The following is an 18,433-nucleotide window of genomic DNA, read 5'->3' as shown; positions in this document are numbered from 1 at the left end:
GTGCAATTTTGCTCTCTGTAGATAGTGATATTTGGCTATGTATGTGATATGCTATCGAATACACTCTCTGTTTCTAAATATAAGACATGCGTTGGTTCAATTTAAAACTGCCAAAACGTCTTATATTTAGGAACAGAGTTAGTAGTAGATTATAATTTTGACATGAATATTTTAGACAGAGAAAGTCAAGGGGCCCAAAGCAAATTTAATTTTGACATGAATATTGTAGATGCAGAAAGTCAAGGGCATTGCAGTTTCAGTCTAAGGGCAACAACAACAACAACAAAGTCTTTAGTCCAGGCACTATTTTTCCGAGCAAATGAATCATATGATGATGATCAATGGACCATCATCCCTTTAATTAATTAATTAGTCTGTTGGATAGTAGCAGTAACACAGTACAGACTTCATTTCTGTGTTGAGTTGGCCTGTCTCCAGCCGGCCGCTAACCGGCTAATTAATTTTCATTTTCCACCTAAATAAACAGCTCGTCTGGCCACACCCATCCACGGTCCACCCTCCGTCTTCTGTGTGTAGCCTAGAGACGACATGGAACAGGATTTCAGACCTACTATCTCTGTATGCCTTCGTCGTCGTCAGACGATCCTCATCCGCCAACTTATTTCAGGCCAATGCCTCCGGTTGCTACGGTTCCGACCGAAGAGTCTAGAGACGCGCCACTGCCGTCTTCTTAGCCGCTAGTAAGTCGTCGGCATGCCAAACGGCACGGCGCCCACCTTCCTGTGGGCGCTCGTGGCGCCGGCAGATGCCGCCGCGGCGGCGACGATGCCGTTGAGCGACCGCGTGTATATGTCGGTGGTCTCCACCGCCAGTCTGTCCAGCGGACCGTTCTTCTGCCCCGCCGGAAGGTGGCGGTAGGGGGGTGCTCTCATGGCTGGAGCAGCAGCAGCATTAGGCGCCGTGCCTTTGGTGTACCCACCACAGGCATAGCCCCCCATGGTCTGTGGTATCCCAGCACCAGCACCAGGAGCTGCTTGATGCTGATATTGCCCATACATTTGTGGGATCTGCTGCTGAGGGCATCCTGGGCTAATCGTCGGCCTGCTTGCCGCGTCATAAGGTAACGCTGAACCAGCAGCTCTCCGTGAAACGACTGCAAAATAAGAAATGGTCTTATTAATGAGACATTAAGTTTCGAGTAAAAAATGCTGACAAAACATGTATAGCAGAATGAACGCAGACGCACCTGCTTGTGCCGCATGTGAAGCCTGAGAAGCACTGTGACCATTCCCAGCATACCTCCCTGTCTCCGAGGAAGTTTTGTTGCAAGGCTTGCCAAAGAGCGGCCGAGTGTCCTTCGCAGGAATTGGAGTCGAGTGAACAATAGTGGACCTGCAAAAATGAAGATGCTTATCAGCAATAACGCAGGCTTACTGTACTAATATTAAAACATATAATGATGAAAGGCATACAGGTGCGCTAACTGAGTGGCAAAAAAGCGACCAAATTATGAAGTGGGTCTGGAGTATCAACATTCTGAACACCATACTGATTAAGCCCTCACTTAGATTTCAGAACAGAACCTCGACTAACAAAGTGATGATAAAGTATCGCACAGGACCTAACAATCTGATCTGATAACCTACATATATCAATTGTAACCCCAACTCCGTTGAGAAAACCGGGTATTAATTTCCCACTCACTTCACTCTCAAGTTTAAAATAGATTACAGTAGTAGATCTTTGAACTCCTGTGATCACATAGATCCCAGTCACTTCACTCTCAAGTTTATATAGCCCGGTTCACTATCCAGATAATCAACTCATACCAAATTCATAACATGATAATTATCCCATTATTTGAAACTCAACCCATATTAATATGAAGCAAAGGAGCAGTGCACTTCAAAGTACGCCATTAGCAAGTCGTTTGATTACGTGCCAGTGATATGGAAGGAAAAGAAATGAACACAAGACAAGAGTACGATGCAACATTACCTAGGAAGAGATGCATGTTTTCTATCTGCTGGGACTACAGGGCCGCTGCCATCGCTTTCTTCAAGATGAGAGAACTGCTTCTTAAAATGATCGACAGCACTGACAAACATAACCAAGATATTGCTGTCAGTAAGAGTTGACACAGCAAACAGAGATGAGGGAATAGAAACATAGAAAAACTAAAACCTTGGGTAGAGAAAGGTTGTCCTCTCTGTGCCATCAATGTAGCTCTTCAGCAATTGCGGATGATATTCCAATATCTCCTGGAATATCAGCTCCCTTATATCATCCTTTGACACTCTGCTGTGCTCAAAGTCAAACTCCATTTTTCTGATTGGCTGACAGGATGGTTCCCTCTCTGGCTTGGAAAGGCCTCTAAAGTACGGATCAGTCAATGCCTGACAAAATACAAATATTGAAGGAAACATTACAACTTACTCCATACAAATATAACAAACTAATGCTGCAAACAGAGAGAAGAAACCAAGGTATCAGACAGACAAAATAGCACCATAAGACTACCTCTTCCGCAGTTGGACGGTCCTTTGGATCAAAGGCTAATAGCTTCTCCAAGAGTTTTACTCCCAAAGGATCTGCATTAGGAAACTTCTGAGAAAATGGGACCGGGTCTTTCTTTCTCATACTGCTCAAGTACCTTCTTGCTTTCTCGTTTCGGACCTGGGAAGGAACAAATACAGTAAAGTCAAAGTTTGGGCTTACTGAATACATTTACCAGAGAAACTAAATATATATTCTTTCCCTGAATTCAGTACCGTACCCGAGAAATTGTATCCATTGAAGGTGTGCCTAGAAGATCAGTCATCAAGTCTAACTGATGGACAACATTTTTACCAGGAAACAAAGGCTTTCCTGTCAGCACCTCGGCAAAAATGCACCCAATGCTCCAAATGTCAATGGCAGGTGTATACTGCATTTTGGGGGGAACAAAAATCCAAAACAGATTAAGAACATGCATCTGATAAAAATCCTGGAAATTACTAAAGATGCACTTGCTGTTTTTGGGAGTAATAGAAGTTCACGTGATCGTAGTCAAAGTTACTATTCAAGAGGAAAGCGATCAAGTATTCATGTAGAACATAGGATGAACAAATGTTAAGATCAACTCATGAATGAAATTGGTCACAAAATACAAAAGGATAGAAATGACAGCGAACAGATCTAATCTATACAAAAGATGGAGAAACCATAACAATAAAGCATAGGTCATTTATAACTTCGACAAAAAAAAAGAGCATAACAATAAAGCATAGGATGAACAGGTACATAGTGCATTTTAATTTTCACCAGAAAACCTATCATAAGAGAAGATGAAAGCGAAGACAATGATACAGAACCATAAACCATTTGCCTGTTACAGCTCACAGTTCAATCAACTCATGCTAGAACAATTGTAAGCATGTTCTTTGTTACACCATAAGCCTGTCAACAGATTAAGAACCTAGTTCTTTTCTTCATTTTTTAATAAGCACAAAGCCATGAACTCTAAACCTCACCTTTGTGAAGAAGGATCCGCAGAGCTCTGGAGCTCTATACCATCTTGTCGCGACATAATCCTGCAGGGATTATGCATAATATCTATAAATTATGATACTTCATCAAAAATCTGCTATAAAAAACATAAATTGAGTTTGTGCTAACATACCGTCCAGAAGACAGTTGTTGGGGTATCGTTGAATGCAACTCGTGCTAGTCCAAAATCACATATCTTCAATTTGCAGTTAGAATTCGCCAAAATATTCTTGGGCTTCAGGTCACGATGGTAAACACTAGCTGCAGCCATATGAACTCCTTATCAGCAAAAAAAGTGGTGATAAAAATATAATACACAATCAAGTAACATTTTCTACAGTGTATCACTAAAGAAAAACATTCGGGTGCAATATCTGGTAGTGTCAATTCAAACAAATGACAAGCTTTGTGATGGCAAGTAAGTGCAAAAAATTTCCAACGAGCAATCAGATTACAGAGTCTTGGCTACAGTGCCTACATATAAAGGGATAAATAATGAACAAAACACCAAAATATTTAATTTCAAGAGGTGAACAAAGGTTGAATCAGATATGGACTGGTACTTATCTTGACTGCTACTCCCTCCGTTTAATAATTATTGTCGTTGTTTTAGCTACGGGATGATCTATGGCCTCAAAGGAAAAAAGACACTTTGAGGAATTCAGAGAATGTAGGCTAATATCTGAATAGATGTAATATGGTCATATTTTAAGAATTGTTGATAAGGGATGATACGTATCTTAAAGATAGTGAACTAGCAACGCGTAGCACAAAGCAAACGGAGAAAGATGCAACTGTAGGTTGAGAGATGATGATACACAGGTTTTAATACCAAATGATAAACCCTGTTGTTAACCAAACTTGGTTGACTACCCTCGAAGCAAGTCAAATTTTGGTACTTAAAGTATCAACTGTTACTCAGGATCTGTTGACTAAACCGCACGCAGTGTATATTATCTAGTTCTGCACACTGTGGAAACCATAACTGACCCATCATTAGACTTTTTAATATTGAAGAGCAAGCCTCTGGGGGGGGAGTGTTTCAGAGGCAAGTGAAAAAGAGATGAAAAGAGGATCTAACCTACTACACATGATTGTAAACTAAAACACACACCACCTTGAGGGTAAAACATTGTTTTCCAAGCAACAACAGTAGACTTGAAGGTAACGATTTCTTACCAGTATGAATGTACTTGAGGGCTCGGAGTAGCTGGTAGAGAAAGAACTGGTAATGCTCTTTTGTCAAGTCATCGTTGGCCTTAATAACTTGGTGGAGATCAGACTCCATGAGCTCGAAAACAACGTAGATGTCTTTGAAGTCCTTTCTGGAGGGAGGCAACATAATGTGCTTGATCTCGACGACGTCAGGATGCCGTAGGAGCCTCAGGAGCTTGATCTCGCGGAGGATCCGCGCTGCGTCGGAGGTATGCTCGAAAATATTGTGTATCTTCTTGATGGCCACTTTCTGCCTGGTCTGCAGATCAAGGGCAGAGCACACAACCCCATAGCTCCCCTTGCCAATGACCTCCTGGATCTTGTACCGGTTGGCGTCGCCGTACTCCGTGAAGAAGTCCACCTCCGCCGAACTCTGCAAAACATGAATTGCACACACCGAATCAGCAAACTCTCAAAGCCCAGCTGTTAAAATAGAGAGAACTTTAAACGGTTGGTTTGGGGAACTGAAGTAGCAGAATGATTGGTGTGGTGGGGGTTGGAGAAAATCATTGGAGACCGACAGAGATTTGGAGTGGCCACATTGCAACAGAGCCGGGCATTAAGAAAAGCCAAAGCACCAGCAAGCAATCAAACAGTTTAAAACTTTTTGTGCCACTGAACGCCGGTTGCTTGCTGGTGGGCATCTGCGAGGACTCCAACAAGAATTAAAATGTACGAGCTTCGCACACCACCGACGGGCAGGCAGGGGAAAAGCGGCGTCTTGCGGACTTCGTCTAGTGTTTGGCATCTGGATTCAGGAAGCGGCAAGGAGGCGGTCAACTTTGCCATGCGAGGCGTGGGCTGTCTGCAACTCATCACGCGGTGTTGCCGTATTGGATTGGAACCGACGGCATTTGAGTACTAATTTTCTACTGACAGAAATACAGATCAAAGATTTCGGCTAAAGGAAGGGTTGGCAGCACCGAAATCCCGATAAAAGTAGCGAAGAATCTGTCAAAGAAGTTTGAATGAATTTGAAAACAGGGCAGCGAGGATTCAAAAAACGCTGGGTCGCCGGCGTCGTCCTGGAACCAAGATGGGCAGCGGGCATCGACGCCGCAAGAACAGGCGCAAATCGTCTCTACTAGGCAGACGCAGGAGGAGGAGGAGGAGGGGGAGGGACGGCTCGGAAGTCGGAACCCACCTTGCTCCGCTGCGCCTGCTGCATTGCCGCTTGCCGGGCGGGCCGATCTGCGCTCCAAGGCCGCTCCGGAGACCGCACCCTGCCCTCCCGCGGCGCCGGACCGCCCGCCTCCCGGTCGGCCGAGCCGCCAACAAACTCACACGTACGCCGCGGCGGCCGATGCCGGGCCCAAGGTGCCGCCGGGGGAGCGAGGGATAGGTGCCGGACGGACTCTTCTGGCCCGATCTAATCTGGCGGCGGGCCGGAGAAGGGAAGGGGGAGGGGAGCGGGATGCCGGAGGGGAGGGGGGGAGGTAGATTTCTTTCTCTTCTTTGTGATGTCTGCCGACTTGCCGTTGTTGTTGTTGGTTTTAATCGGGAGAGATGCGTTGCGTCTGGGCCACATGCCATGGGCTGCGGCCTGCGGCTGCTGGTGGTGCTGCCGGTGCGGCGCGATGCTCGTTGGATGGCCCTGCGCCGTCCGATCCGCATCTCTGCTTTATCCACCGCTCATCTACTGGTGGTCTGAATTTTAAATCAACTGAGGGGATAAGACTTTACATAATAATATTAGTAAGTTATAAGAAAAGAAGACTAGTGAAAGGTGTCACAGGAATTTCACCAAGGAGAGAAATCAAAAAAAAAAATCAAAAATTTCACCAAGGAGAGAAGACCAGTGAAAGGTATCACAAGAATTTCGCCAAGGAGAGGGCTATATGGAGAAGATAAAGACATTACAGTCGTTTACGGGGGTGGCTGCATTATCTGTCGTAGCGTTAAATGCGTTACACTCTCAGCGATATTTGGTGTCCGGTTCTTCAGATCGATTCAAGGATTCAACGGCGACGACTGCGGCTTCAGGGCGTTGGTCCTTAGAGGGCACGTGCACAAAGACTTTCTGGATCTCATCGACAATTAGGTCGGCTCCGGTATGGAAGCGACAACAGCGGCGTGTCCGTGGCTCATTTTGCAACGGCAATGATCGTTCGGTGGTCCATTGACCTCGATATAATTTTTATTATGTTTGAGGTGCTTTGTACTTCCGGTGAATCTTTATAATAGATCTGGTCATTTTTGCAAAAAAAAATGTCGTAAACTCATGAGACCCTATTACACCTGGAAAAAAATTCATGAGAAAGATGGGAACCTTCAGGAAATGCATTAGCCCACGCGATGCGATATCGAAGCCCCGCTTCTACCTCCTTAGGGGTCCGCCACTTTATCCGATCAACAGTCTAGCGCTTCATAGTCCAACTACTTTCTCAGGTCATGCGTAATCTTAGGTTGCATTGCGATCTCCGGTTACAAGGAAAACCATGCGTGGCACGTTCATTTATAGATGAGCCAAATTTTAAATTTGGGCCGGAAATTCCGGGAAATTAGCTCATTTGGTTGGACTGAGGAGGGTTTTCTTTTTTCTAAGTTGAACCGAGGAGGGTTGGAGGGTACCCTAAAGGTTCCAAATTTGTATCCTAAAAGTCTGCGGTGGAATGTTTTATCTTAATTAACACATACACATATTTTCAAAGAAGAGAGAGAGAGAGAGAGCAAGCGGTGGATCCATGGCCACCGGGTGGCTGGAGGAGAGTTGCTGAAGTAGGTCTGGGGGTAGGTCTCCTGTGACGGGCGCTCGCTCACCATCTTTCTCTTTCTCTCTCTCGGGTCGGTGCAGTTGCAGAATTAGGTGGCGGGCGGGCGTCCGTGCGTGACGGAATTGAAACGCCAGCTAAAATAATCTGGCCGTGCCTTGAAAGCCACACACACACACACACACACGGCTTTGACTTACCATCAGGATCCGATCAGACGGTACGTAGCATCTGCCTTCCTTCCTTCCTTCCGTAGTGTGTAATGTAAATAAAAGAACATCATCACGTTCCTCTGCCTGCACCGTCACGTGGAGGAGATGAATGAATCCATCTACTATCTAATAATAATTCTACCACCCAACCCAGTCCCTCCCTCCTCCCCAATGATTCTCCAACATTGTACGTACAACATGACAGCTCCACGTGTTAGGAGAATCTAAATGAATGGATACCAGTAGTAGATGCATCCATTTTACCTCCTCATGCGAGTAGGCGATGACAATGGCGCACCTTCAGCTCGCCTAAGTCTTTTTACTCGTCGCTAGGTGGTTTATGGATCTGAAAGTATTATCTTTTGATGTTTGCCATACTAGCATGATCAAAAGTTTCTCAAAAAAAATTTTATGTTTTGATCACGGTGCAGCTGGATACAAGGAGTAGAGCGACGCCGAGCGGCATTTGCATCTCCGTCGACCTCGTCATTAAGAACCGGCCATTTAGAAGGATCGACCTCGCCGTCCGTCCGTCCATCGTCGGCAAAGTCGTACCGGTACCGACGCCGCCCTTAAACTACAGTACCGGTGGTTAATCAACTGATTATTAATGGGAGCCACCGACGAAGAAGCTGTTAGTATAAAGTTGGGTCATCTATTTTAGAACGGAGAGAGTACTATCCACTCAGGACTAATAATAATAGAATACGCCTACTTGGAGCCCTATCCTGGCGACCACTTTATAATACATTCACGAGTATTTTCCCTTTGTTTTGTTCCGTGAGGAAAAGGTGAGCATCACTGACCACTTGTTGCATATTTTTTTTAATAAAAGAAGAAATAATACAAGTAGAAAGGAAGGAGAAGGTGCGGCCACCGACGATAACGTGCGCCATGTCCGTTCGTTTCCGCTCAGCTGGATCCATACGACCCAACCGCCCGTCCGCCCGGCATCTACCACTACTACTACTTCACTTCTGAACCACACGAGTGCAAAGAGATAAAAAGTTTTCTCCTAAAAAAGGAGATAAAAAGTTGTCTTTCGGGCAAACAAAAATTGGAAGGAAGAAAGTTTCTTTTTAATTTTTATTTACGAACTATACTTGAATTTTTCTGTCTGGCTGCGAGGTCATCATATAGAATTTGTTTTCTTCTTCATCGTCATCTTTTTCCGTGGAAAATGATGTTCTACAAACCCTCAGCCTCTGCATCGAGCGGGCAGAAATGCACTACGTGTGTAAGTTCTCAGCAGAAAAATATGAAGACACATCTCAGCGGTCCAGACTGGCGCACGCTAGGTTTTACAGGGCATGATGTTAACTCATGTTCATACTTCCGATTGTAAATAAACGGAATTACATGTTTTTCCTTTTCATCGGAAGAAAAAAAAAATAACTACGGCTATCTTATGTTATACTACTAATTAAAAGAACAGCTCCATCTTTCGCATATACAGTGGATATATTTACCTTGCACTTACACGATATGCAAAAATAGACGACGTTTTTCGTGACGCTGTCGCGCCGACCATCTCCGAGAAATCGACATGATACTGGCAAGCAGGATTTCAGTACAAGCTAATCTGGGCCCACCTGCAGGTGCATCTCATCTTCAGACAGACCAACTGAATGATCCGTCCGTCTAGTCGATCCTCTCAAGGTTGTACTTCACCATGTTCTCGAGGGCGGTCCTGAAATGGCTCCTGGGGAGGCACTGCAGGTTCTGGAGCGCCAGGTCGCCCTTCTCCTTGGCCAGCTCCTGCGCCCGCCGGATCCCGCCGCTCCTGTGCACCAGCTCCATGGCCGCCGACAGCGAGCCGGTGTCGCAGAACTCGGAGTCGATGATCTCCCTCAGCTCTGGCGACTCCTGCAGCGCGAAGATGACCGGGGCCGTCAGGTTCCCCTTGGCCAGGTCGCTACCCGCCGGCTTGCCCAGCTGCTCCGCCGACTGCGTGAAGTCGAGGATGTCGTCGACCACCTGGAACGACAGCCCCAGGTTCCTGCCGTACTCGTACATCTGCTCGCACACGGCGGTGCTCACCCCGCTGAATATGGCCGCGGACCTCGTGCTTGAAGCGAGCAGGGAGGCTGTCTTGTAGTAGCTCTTGAGCAGGTAGTCGTCCAGGGTGACGTCGCAGTCGAACAGGGTCGATTGCTGCTTTATCTCCCCGCTAGCAAAGTCCTTGATCACCTGTGAGCACGCCAGTTGTTCAGAAAAACATCGATCGTACATAGTTTTTACAGAAGAGGATGAGGTTTACGCTGCGAGTCATTTAGTACCTGGCTGATGAGCTTTATAACCTCAATGTTCTCTAGGTTTGCCAGAAACCAAGAAGATTGTGCAAACATGAAATCGCCAGCAAGCACGGCTATCCGTGTTCCATATAGCTGATGAATGGTTTCTTTCCCTGCAAATAATCACATCTAGTTTAGAAAAATATACTCAATTTATTGATCTCTTCATTAAACCGAGTTCAGTATGATGAATAAACAATGAAGAAAAGGAACAATTTTAGTTGTACCTCTGCGCATTCCACTATCATCTATGACATCATCATGTATTAAACTCGCAGTGTGAATCATTTCTATGATCTCTGCCAAGCGTTTATGTTCTGTAGTTAGCTCCCTGAAATGCAAAAGTGTAAAGGCCTGAGTGCATGATTTTGAAAACAAAAAATATTTGAAATTGTAAGTCTGCAACAAGAAGAGCAACTTACGATAAGCCAGCTACTTCCGCTGTTGCTCTGGACACCAGAAAAACCAATGCTGGTCTTAATCTCTTTCCACCAGCACCAAAAATTTGTTCTGCGGCAGATACTAAAACTGGATTTTCTGCACCAATAAGCTATTGAGGTCGTGTCAGCAACTTAGTTGTTACTGCAGAAAATAGCAACTCAACGGGAACTAGTCTAGAAAAATCTTCTTTAGAGAACTAGTGTAAATATGCGTATATTATATCAATTTGATATGTGCTCTGAAGTTTGTTTTCTTGATCACGCAAACAGAGATTGCCTATTCAGAAAAGGTCAGCTACTCACAGCTCCAAGTCATCAAACACGGGCCATTACATGATTAGAATCTGGACGGTTGAAAGGCGTGCACAAGTAGGAAGCTGTCCCTGTCTTTAGTCATGTCTATAGACTGTAGTCATGTGGATTATGTGCAACCCCCTTCTAAAGAACAGTTAAACGATGCACACTTGTGCACAGCGAACTATGATGTCTTATTTTTCTTTCTTTTGGGCCCAACGGTATATGTCCCTTTTAATTTTATGAACTTGGAATAATTCATGAAAGCATAGTAGCTACTGCATGATTTTCAATCCATTGATGTACTGTCCGTCAATATCTAGTTTGCTAATCAAAATCAACACTATCCATAGCTGGTTCAAACACAGCTCCATCCCAATCCGAGATTGAAGTTGAAAAACAAACAGCACACACTTCAAAGTTGAAAGCATACACCTAGAAACCTAGCAGAATCTCCTTCAAACTGAGGCCCTCCACCTTTTCTTTTGCAGGTGTGCATTATTTGGACTGAACTTGCAGGTGTTGTGTATTCACATTTGTTTTCTACTCCTACATGGTACTGTATAAGGAATTGTAATCGGTTTCGGGACCAAGGAAATCCTGGCTAGTAAAATAGCGTGCCAATAAAACCGGCGCAGCGTATTTCGGAGGAACTACTTCGCATGTAGTTCCATAACATGATCAACAAGGTTCCATCAAACAGACTCTGAAGAAGGAAACTACTCATTCACACGTGTACAGTTGCCTACACAGGGGGTGCATCGTCTCCAAAGCAAATTTGAGTGAGCTTAGCAAAGAGAATGTGACCTCGGGAAGAAGGCGCTCACCGATTTGAGGTTGTTGTTGAGCTTGAGCAGGTCGTCGGAGACGACATCCAAGAGCGAAGCGATGGACACGCGCTCGGGGAGCCTCGCCGTCCCGGCCGCCGCGCTAGCGATGGTCTCTGCCGCCGGCACGTCGATCGCCGCGAGACCTGCACAGACGAAGTTTAGTAGCTCAGCTTCACTGCCAGCAGCACTGGTACTGCAGGTAGGACGTGTGCTGCGTAGTGTGTTGTACTGAACGTCTCTGAACCAACCAGCAGAGATAAGATAAGGCATGGTAAGAGAGACACACAAACAAACCTGTCTGGCTGGGTGCGGCCACGAAACAAACACATGGCGCGCGCCGCCTGGGCGCCGGGCGCGCGGCCCAGCGGCGGCAGCGGCAGGCGGCCAGCAGGCCCAAATCCACGGCGTTCCGGCTCATGTGCATCCTCGGCGAGCTCACAGACAGCATCTCGGCAAGCAAGCTCGCTCGCTCGCCGGCCAATCCAAGAACCTAGGCTCCAACGACGCAGGCCAGCTCAGGCGCTCGGAGCTCCCAAGAACCGCAAAATCACTGGAGCCTCTTCTCCTTGTATGACAGCCGCAGGAGAAGGAGTGACGCTGGCTGGCTGGCTGGCTGGCTGGCTGGCGATTGGTTGCGTGCGGGAAAGAGAGAATCTTGCCCAATTTGGTGACGATGCCTCTTTTGCGCCTGCGTGGAGAAGAAGAGGGGAGGAGAGACGGGGAGGAGTTGGATGGCTGCTGGCGGCTCCGGTGGGGGAGTGGTGGTGGGAGAGGGGCCGTGGAGGGAGGTTTTAAAATATGGAGGCAGGCATGCGGAGGAGGAGAAAGAGGGATTTGTGGATCCACGAGGGCCATAGAACCCAGCTGCGAGCCCCTCTGATCACGAGCGAGCCAAGCAGCCGCTGCCTGGCCGTGTGTGCGTGAGAGAGATAGGGGCCTCTATCATCACTTCCGATTTTGACTTGCTCCACTGCCTTTTGCTCTTTGGTCCTTGAAAAGATGTGGTTTTGCACCGTTGCCGTCTTGCGTGGCTTAAGGTAAAATTTAGGTGCCTACGCGTGAAATGACTACTCCCTCCGATTCATGTTAATTGTACTGGAGCAGCGAAAATTACAATTGATCGGAGGGGGTATAGAAACCTCTCGAGGGTGAATGTTAGAGGTTTGACCTATCGCCGCACCCCGGCTCATCGTGGTTCGACGCAAGAGAGATGGGCGGCATAAGGAGTGTATGGGGTTGACCTAGGCATCGATGGCCTGGACCGAAAAAGTCATGACATGAGCCGAAGAATGAAAACCATAGTGCAATTTCTCATTTAACATGGGAAGGGTTTTGGCCCAGCACGCTCTCCATCCCCTCCCCTATAGCAATGGGGAGGGTGGAGGGTGAGGACGGCTGGTCCACAAGCAAGCAAGAGGTGCAAGATGAAGATTGGTGCGAGGACAAAGAGATCATGCACTCTGTTCAGTGGATATTGAGTGCCCTGGCAGTCTTACCAGAAAGCCTTGTCAAAATGTGATGGTGATGAATTTTGAGAGGTTGAGAGAGAGGGTAGGACATTTTGTTCTTTTGTCCTAAATGCAATATTGCACCGCCTAACTAAATTCAGGGACCTACGAGCGAAGCACCACATGTGGTTCAATTAAAAGCAGATAGATTTTATGTTTCGCGTTGTAGAACTTTTAGTAGCCCAGAAAGCTTAGTTGTCGGGTTTCCTTTTTTTTACAAAAGGGGCTTCCTCCTGAATTCCTTCCTAGAAACCAAATAAAAGTTTGTTAACAAACATTAAAAACTACCTGACGGTGCAATACACTAAGGATGGCCCATCGGCCAGGAAGACCGGTGTTGGGCCGGCCTTGGGGCCCAGGAGGCCTGACGGCAGCACGACTTTAGGAGGTAGTGCAGGGGCCCGACTCGGAGCAAGGAGATCATCTTGGCATACAAGCCAAGAAGCCATTGACATGAAGTCACTTAATGCCATTGTAAACCCTAGCTCTTGCCCCCTATATAAGGTGAGGTTAGGGGTAGCCATTCCCATCTATTCCATACACCATACTCTCGGTAGTCACAAATATCATCATCTTGCAACCCCCTCGCACAAGGTGCTCCCATGAAAATACAAAGCAAATCAGGACATAAGATATTACCTCACCATGAGGGCATGAACCTGGGGTCAACCCCATGTGCGAAGTTCCTTCTGGTACTTCCGGCCACATTCACTACCCTACCGAGGGTACTGGTGGTTATTCGTACCGTCACTACCAACACCTCATCCTAAAGCCAACCATCTACTGGTAGATAACTCCTACTAGCATATTGAGGACGCAACCCAAAGCTAGTCATGTGTTCAAAGGAGCAACATCCATATTAGCATGCTTACAAACCAAATCGAGGATAACATAGCAACAGGGAAACTAAGAGGAAGTTACAGGTCCACAACATGAACAATCATACGAAAGAGGACATAAAAGTAAAACAAAGCCACCAACAGGAGGATAGAATGAAGTTGATCAGCCTGCCAGAGAGTAGCCACCAAAACATCTTCATTTCTCATCCATCAGCCACAAGTAATCCACATGACTCTAGTGCACCACCCGCGAGAAGTATTGAACACCTCGCGTGCCACTCGTTCATAGAAGTTTTACCCCCACATCGACGCCCTTTGATCTTCTTGTTTTTTCCGAGAACTTATAAGAGAGCAAGATTTATGAAGAATCACAAAAGGATCAAGCATCCTCTTGTGTAGAAATCATGTATCATTTCTGCACGTCCAGATAGACCATAGCAGTCCAGAAATGCACAAATAGAGCTTCATTTTTTTTCTCCTTCCCAAATTCAGGTAAACTAAAAGTGCACCGTAAAGAGGCTCCATAGAAATTTGGTTACAGAACAGTGACAAAATAAATGATTGGTGGTTTCATCGGTACCACAAAATACATATTTTGTGCTCCATGTCCACCCCCATTTTGGCACGTTGTTTTTGTTGAACACACTATTGCGCACAGTTAACCAAAGAAAGGCCTTGAACTTTTCACAAAAAATTGAATGGAAAATGCAACTTATTGACAACTAGTTTCTTATAAAATTATTTAATGGTATATTTGCCATCAGCGGTAAGAGACCAAAGTAAAGATTTTTTTTCTCCTCTTTTAGTTCATTCGCAGCACATGTCTCCTTGATTTCATTCCATTGTGTTAATCTACCCACAAGGTTCTCCTGAAATTAAAATGATCTAGACCTTTCTCCATCACATCTCTCAGCTTGATGTTTCTAGTGAAGCAAATGACATACAACCTAGGGTAGGATTGGTTAAGTAGTTTATCATCCACCCATCAATCTTCCAATAATCTAATATTCCTACAATTTCCTACATTTTTTGTGACATATTTGAAAAAAAAACTCCCTTGCTGATAGAAGCCCAGCCCAAAACTGGGAGTCTCCTATCTTATGTTTCACGCCAAATAGACAATCACTATTAACTTATTTATTTAATAAAATAGTCTACCAGAGACCCTCTTCAGTTTCTAACTTCCATAGCCATTTGGCTAGAAAGGCTTTGTTCACCAAATTCAAGTTAAGAATACAAAGCCCCATCCCTTGTTTTTTTAAGTTGACAAACTTCAGTCCATATAACCAAATGATACTTCCTTTTATCTTTGTCTCCTTACCAGGTAATTCTAGCTCTGAATAAATCAACTATTTTCTTCACCCCCATAGGAATTGGTTAGAAGGAAATCATAAACATAGGAATATTACTTAGAGAAGAGTGTACCAGAGCAAACCTACCAGTAATCTTCAACATTCTACCTTACCAGCAAACACATAACTTTTCATATTTGTCTTCATATATAAGATCTCCAATCCCTAATTCTAATTCTAATTTAGTTAAGATGAATGCCAAAGTATTTCATAGCAAAGCCCAACCTGACAAGTAAAGGTTTTTCTATATATATTCTCATTACCTGCGACTGTACCTAGCCATGGGAAACCCGGCCCGGTCGGCCCGACCCAACCGGGCCCGAAATAGCCCAACTCGGCCCGGCCCGGTCTTGCCCACAGGCCGGACCTGGGCCTAAGTTTAGAGCCCGAAGGCCGGGTCGGGTCGGGCTTGGGCTTGGCATGTTTGCGTTTTAAGGAAGAGGCTGACCCGAGGCCCAACGGGTTTTCCACTAATGGGCTGGGCTTGGGCCTGAAATCTAGGCCCGACGGCCGCTCTGGGTCAGGCCTAGGTTTTCTGCTGCGGGTTTTATTAGGCCCGTCCTGAAGCCCGACCCAGCTCAGCTTATGGCCTGGTATACCTGCAACCTCCCCAAACAAGAAAATTTCACTTTTGATAAATTCAACTTCCAAACCATACATATGTTCGAAAGCACATATGATAGTTTTCAAAAGAAAATGCATTAGAAATGTCATCACGTGGAAAGAATATTATCATCTGCATATTGCAGCATGTTTTCTCCTCCTTCCGTAACCTCCTCTAAAACCCCTCTAATAAACCCTTGTTTTCTACTTTATCCATGATAATAGCAAGAGCATCAACAACTAAATCAATCAATGATGGAGATAAAGCATGTCCCTGCCAAGTGCCCAGCCGTCGTCGCTTTTCCAATAACAACCTGGATCCCCTACCACCCATCGTCGCCACTGCCGGTCCGCCTCGTCTCCGGTGGCCCTTGGGCCATGGAGGCGTGGTGGATCTTGGTCCTTGCCGACAGAGGGCTCCGTTTATCGATAATTTTTTTGAGTTTTGTTAGGCTTTGTGTCTGGCTCGGGAAGGAGAAACGACAGCGGCTCCCAGAAGATGGAATAAGGTTCTCTCCGCCTAGCCCCCATCCCGGTGGTGCATCTAGCATCGTTGGAGGGTGTGTGGAGGTGTGTCTCCGACGGATCTTGCGGGATTTGGTCGGTGCTTGTCTTTGGTGGATCTCCTCGGGTCCGGTCTTTGTTCGCTACATTCGTGTGTCATCAGGTTGGATCCTTCCGATCTACTTTCAAGGTTAACATGTTGTTGACAAAAGACCATTTCAACTTTTAAAAGCATAGCAGTTTTCTTTTTAACATGAATTGAGTTAAGGGCTTCATGTAAGATTAACACACCTTCCATTATGAACCCGCCTTAATAAAGATAATACGGGGAAATTATAGAACCAACTATCGCACTAGTCTAATCATAAGAATTTTAGTGAAAACTTTAAAATCGACATTCAACAGGCGGATGTGTGTGAATTTTGGGATCTGTGTAGGCCCTGTGTGTTTCAGCTTTAATTGGATTCAAAATCACTTGTTGATTCACTTCAATGGCAAACCCGTTTCGTAGTGATATAAGGCCCCATTAGTTTTAGCTTGGATTTGATTCTAATCGCCTGTCGCCACTGAAGTACACTTTGAGGCGCTTCAACAAATTGCACTGAAAATGACCAAAATTCAGTTTCAGCTTTACTGGGAAAGCTAATTCGAAATAATTCTTTGTTTTAGATTCCAGATTCGGTTTCACTGGCAAAGTTGGCTTCACGCGCAAAGCTGATTCGAAATAGTGGTTTGTTTCAAATTTCAGATTCAGTTTCACCGACAAAGCTGGATTTAGGATCACTGGTTTTTGGTACGAAAGTAATGATCCCGTAGTTGAACCTAGCAATGTTGATCTTATGTGTATGGAAATCATCACGCACTGCTTTTAGATCTCATTAGTAGTCAAATTTTCTAATAGGTTTATCCGCAAAAAAAATTCTAATAGGTTGTAACATTGAGTCGAATAGTCGAGGAGAGGAGGTGCCATTGGCGATGTGGTTTGCTTCATGGGTAGCAAAGCACAATATTTTCTCTTCTCGCACCATTTAACTCTTGAGGACTATGTGGTTGAGAGAGAAAGGTTGGTTGAGTGATATATAGCAGAAGGCTTTGTTTACAAAGGATGTGAGAGGAGGTGCCAACAATGTTATGCGTGCCCCTTCTCCTCCTCTTTCGACTCCACAGGCGATTAGGGTTCCTCCGCCTTTCGTTGGCGGCGCCGTCGGTCTGCCTCGTCTCCTGTGGTCTTAGGGCCATGGCGCAGTGGTTCCCGGCCCTTGCCGACGGGAGGGTTCACTACAGGAATCAGCTACTTTGCCGTCTGCCACGGCAGACGGCAAAGGCAAGGATGGCAGACGGCAAAGGCCTTTGCCGTCTGCCGCGGACGGCAAAAGGCTCCGGCAAAGTAGGCTACGGTAAAGAGCTTCTTTGCCGTCTGCTTTTGGAAGCGGACGGCAAAGGGGCCTTTGCCATCAGCGGCGGATGGCAAAGAAAGCCGACGCAATAAATTCGCTGTTAGTCCGTTAGGTGGCTAACGGCAGTCTTTGCCGTCCGTGGCTGATGGCAAAGAGCCTCAAGCCTTTGTCGTCTGCCACTGTAGGCAAACTGACCAAATGGGTCAGCTGCCAGGAAGCACAGGTGGTTGCCACGTGGCTTCTTTGCCGTCCACCGCGGACGGCAAAGAGCCCGTTGCCGTCGGTGGCAGACGGCAAAGAGTTTGCATTGCCTCTTTTTTCTGTTTTTTCTTATACCCAACCATTTTCACAGCAAATAGATGATGCATATATATTTTTCACATGGCAAGTTCACAGCAAACATATGAGATATCCAACACATATAATTTCATCATACATGCATAGTTCCATCAACCATACATAGCAAGTTCCACATACATGCATCCAATCATACATATTACAATAGTGTCATTCTACCATACATGCATAGTTCATCGATACAAAAGAAACATAGTTCATCCAAACAAGCACTCCATCTATGCTAGCTTCCGTGAAGCGAATGAATTCTGCAAAATGGGAAATAAGAAAGTTAGAAGAAGAAGATTAGAAGAAGAAGAAGAAAATGAAGAAGAAGAAGAATATATGACATTTATGAGCTAATTTAGGTGAAATTGATCGTTTGTGAGCTAACTTAGGTGAAATGGAT

General features: G+C 45.6%; 2 protein-coding genes across 2 annotated transcripts; both read right to left on the bottom strand.

Moving 5' to 3' along the window:
- Window positions 1-318: 318 nt before the first annotated feature.
- LOC123183264 (mitogen-activated protein kinase 10) lies at window positions 319-6,178 on the bottom strand. Its single transcript, XM_044596036.1, has 10 exons — window positions 5,849-6,178; window positions 4,669-5,077; window positions 3,623-3,750; window positions 3,474-3,533; window positions 2,738-2,887; window positions 2,482-2,637; window positions 2,146-2,357; window positions 1,960-2,058; window positions 1,208-1,353; window positions 319-1,114 (listed from the first exon to the last, which is right to left on the bottom strand). Exons 1-10 carry the CDS (start codon window positions 5,870-5,872, stop codon window positions 699-701), a joined length of 1,800 nt encoding a protein of 599 aa, XP_044451971.1. The 5' UTR covers window positions 5,873-6,178; the 3' UTR covers window positions 319-698.
- A 2,706-nt stretch (window positions 6,179-8,884) lies between these two features.
- On the bottom strand, window positions 8,885-12,367 carry LOC123183265 (solanesyl-diphosphate synthase 2, chloroplastic). The gene is made up of 6 exons (XM_044596037.1): window positions 11,780-12,367; window positions 11,483-11,628; window positions 10,344-10,471; window positions 10,149-10,252; window positions 9,907-10,034; window positions 8,885-9,817 (listed from the first exon to the last, which is right to left on the bottom strand). The coding sequence occupies exons 1-6, from the start codon at window positions 11,931-11,933 to the stop codon at window positions 9,269-9,271; spliced, it is 1,209 nt and encodes a 402-aa protein (XP_044451972.1). The 5' UTR covers window positions 11,934-12,367; the 3' UTR covers window positions 8,885-9,268.
- Window positions 12,368-18,433: the final 6,066 nt, after the last annotated feature.

Source organism: Triticum aestivum, chromosome 1D (genome assembly GCF_018294505.1).
Source record: "Triticum aestivum cultivar Chinese Spring chromosome 1D, IWGSC CS RefSeq v2.1, whole genome shotgun sequence".
Classification (NCBI taxonomy): Eukaryota; Viridiplantae; Streptophyta; class Magnoliopsida; order Poales; family Poaceae; genus Triticum; species Triticum aestivum.
Note: the sequence above shows the minus strand (reverse complement) of the source record. Positions and strands in the feature narration are given on the sequence as shown.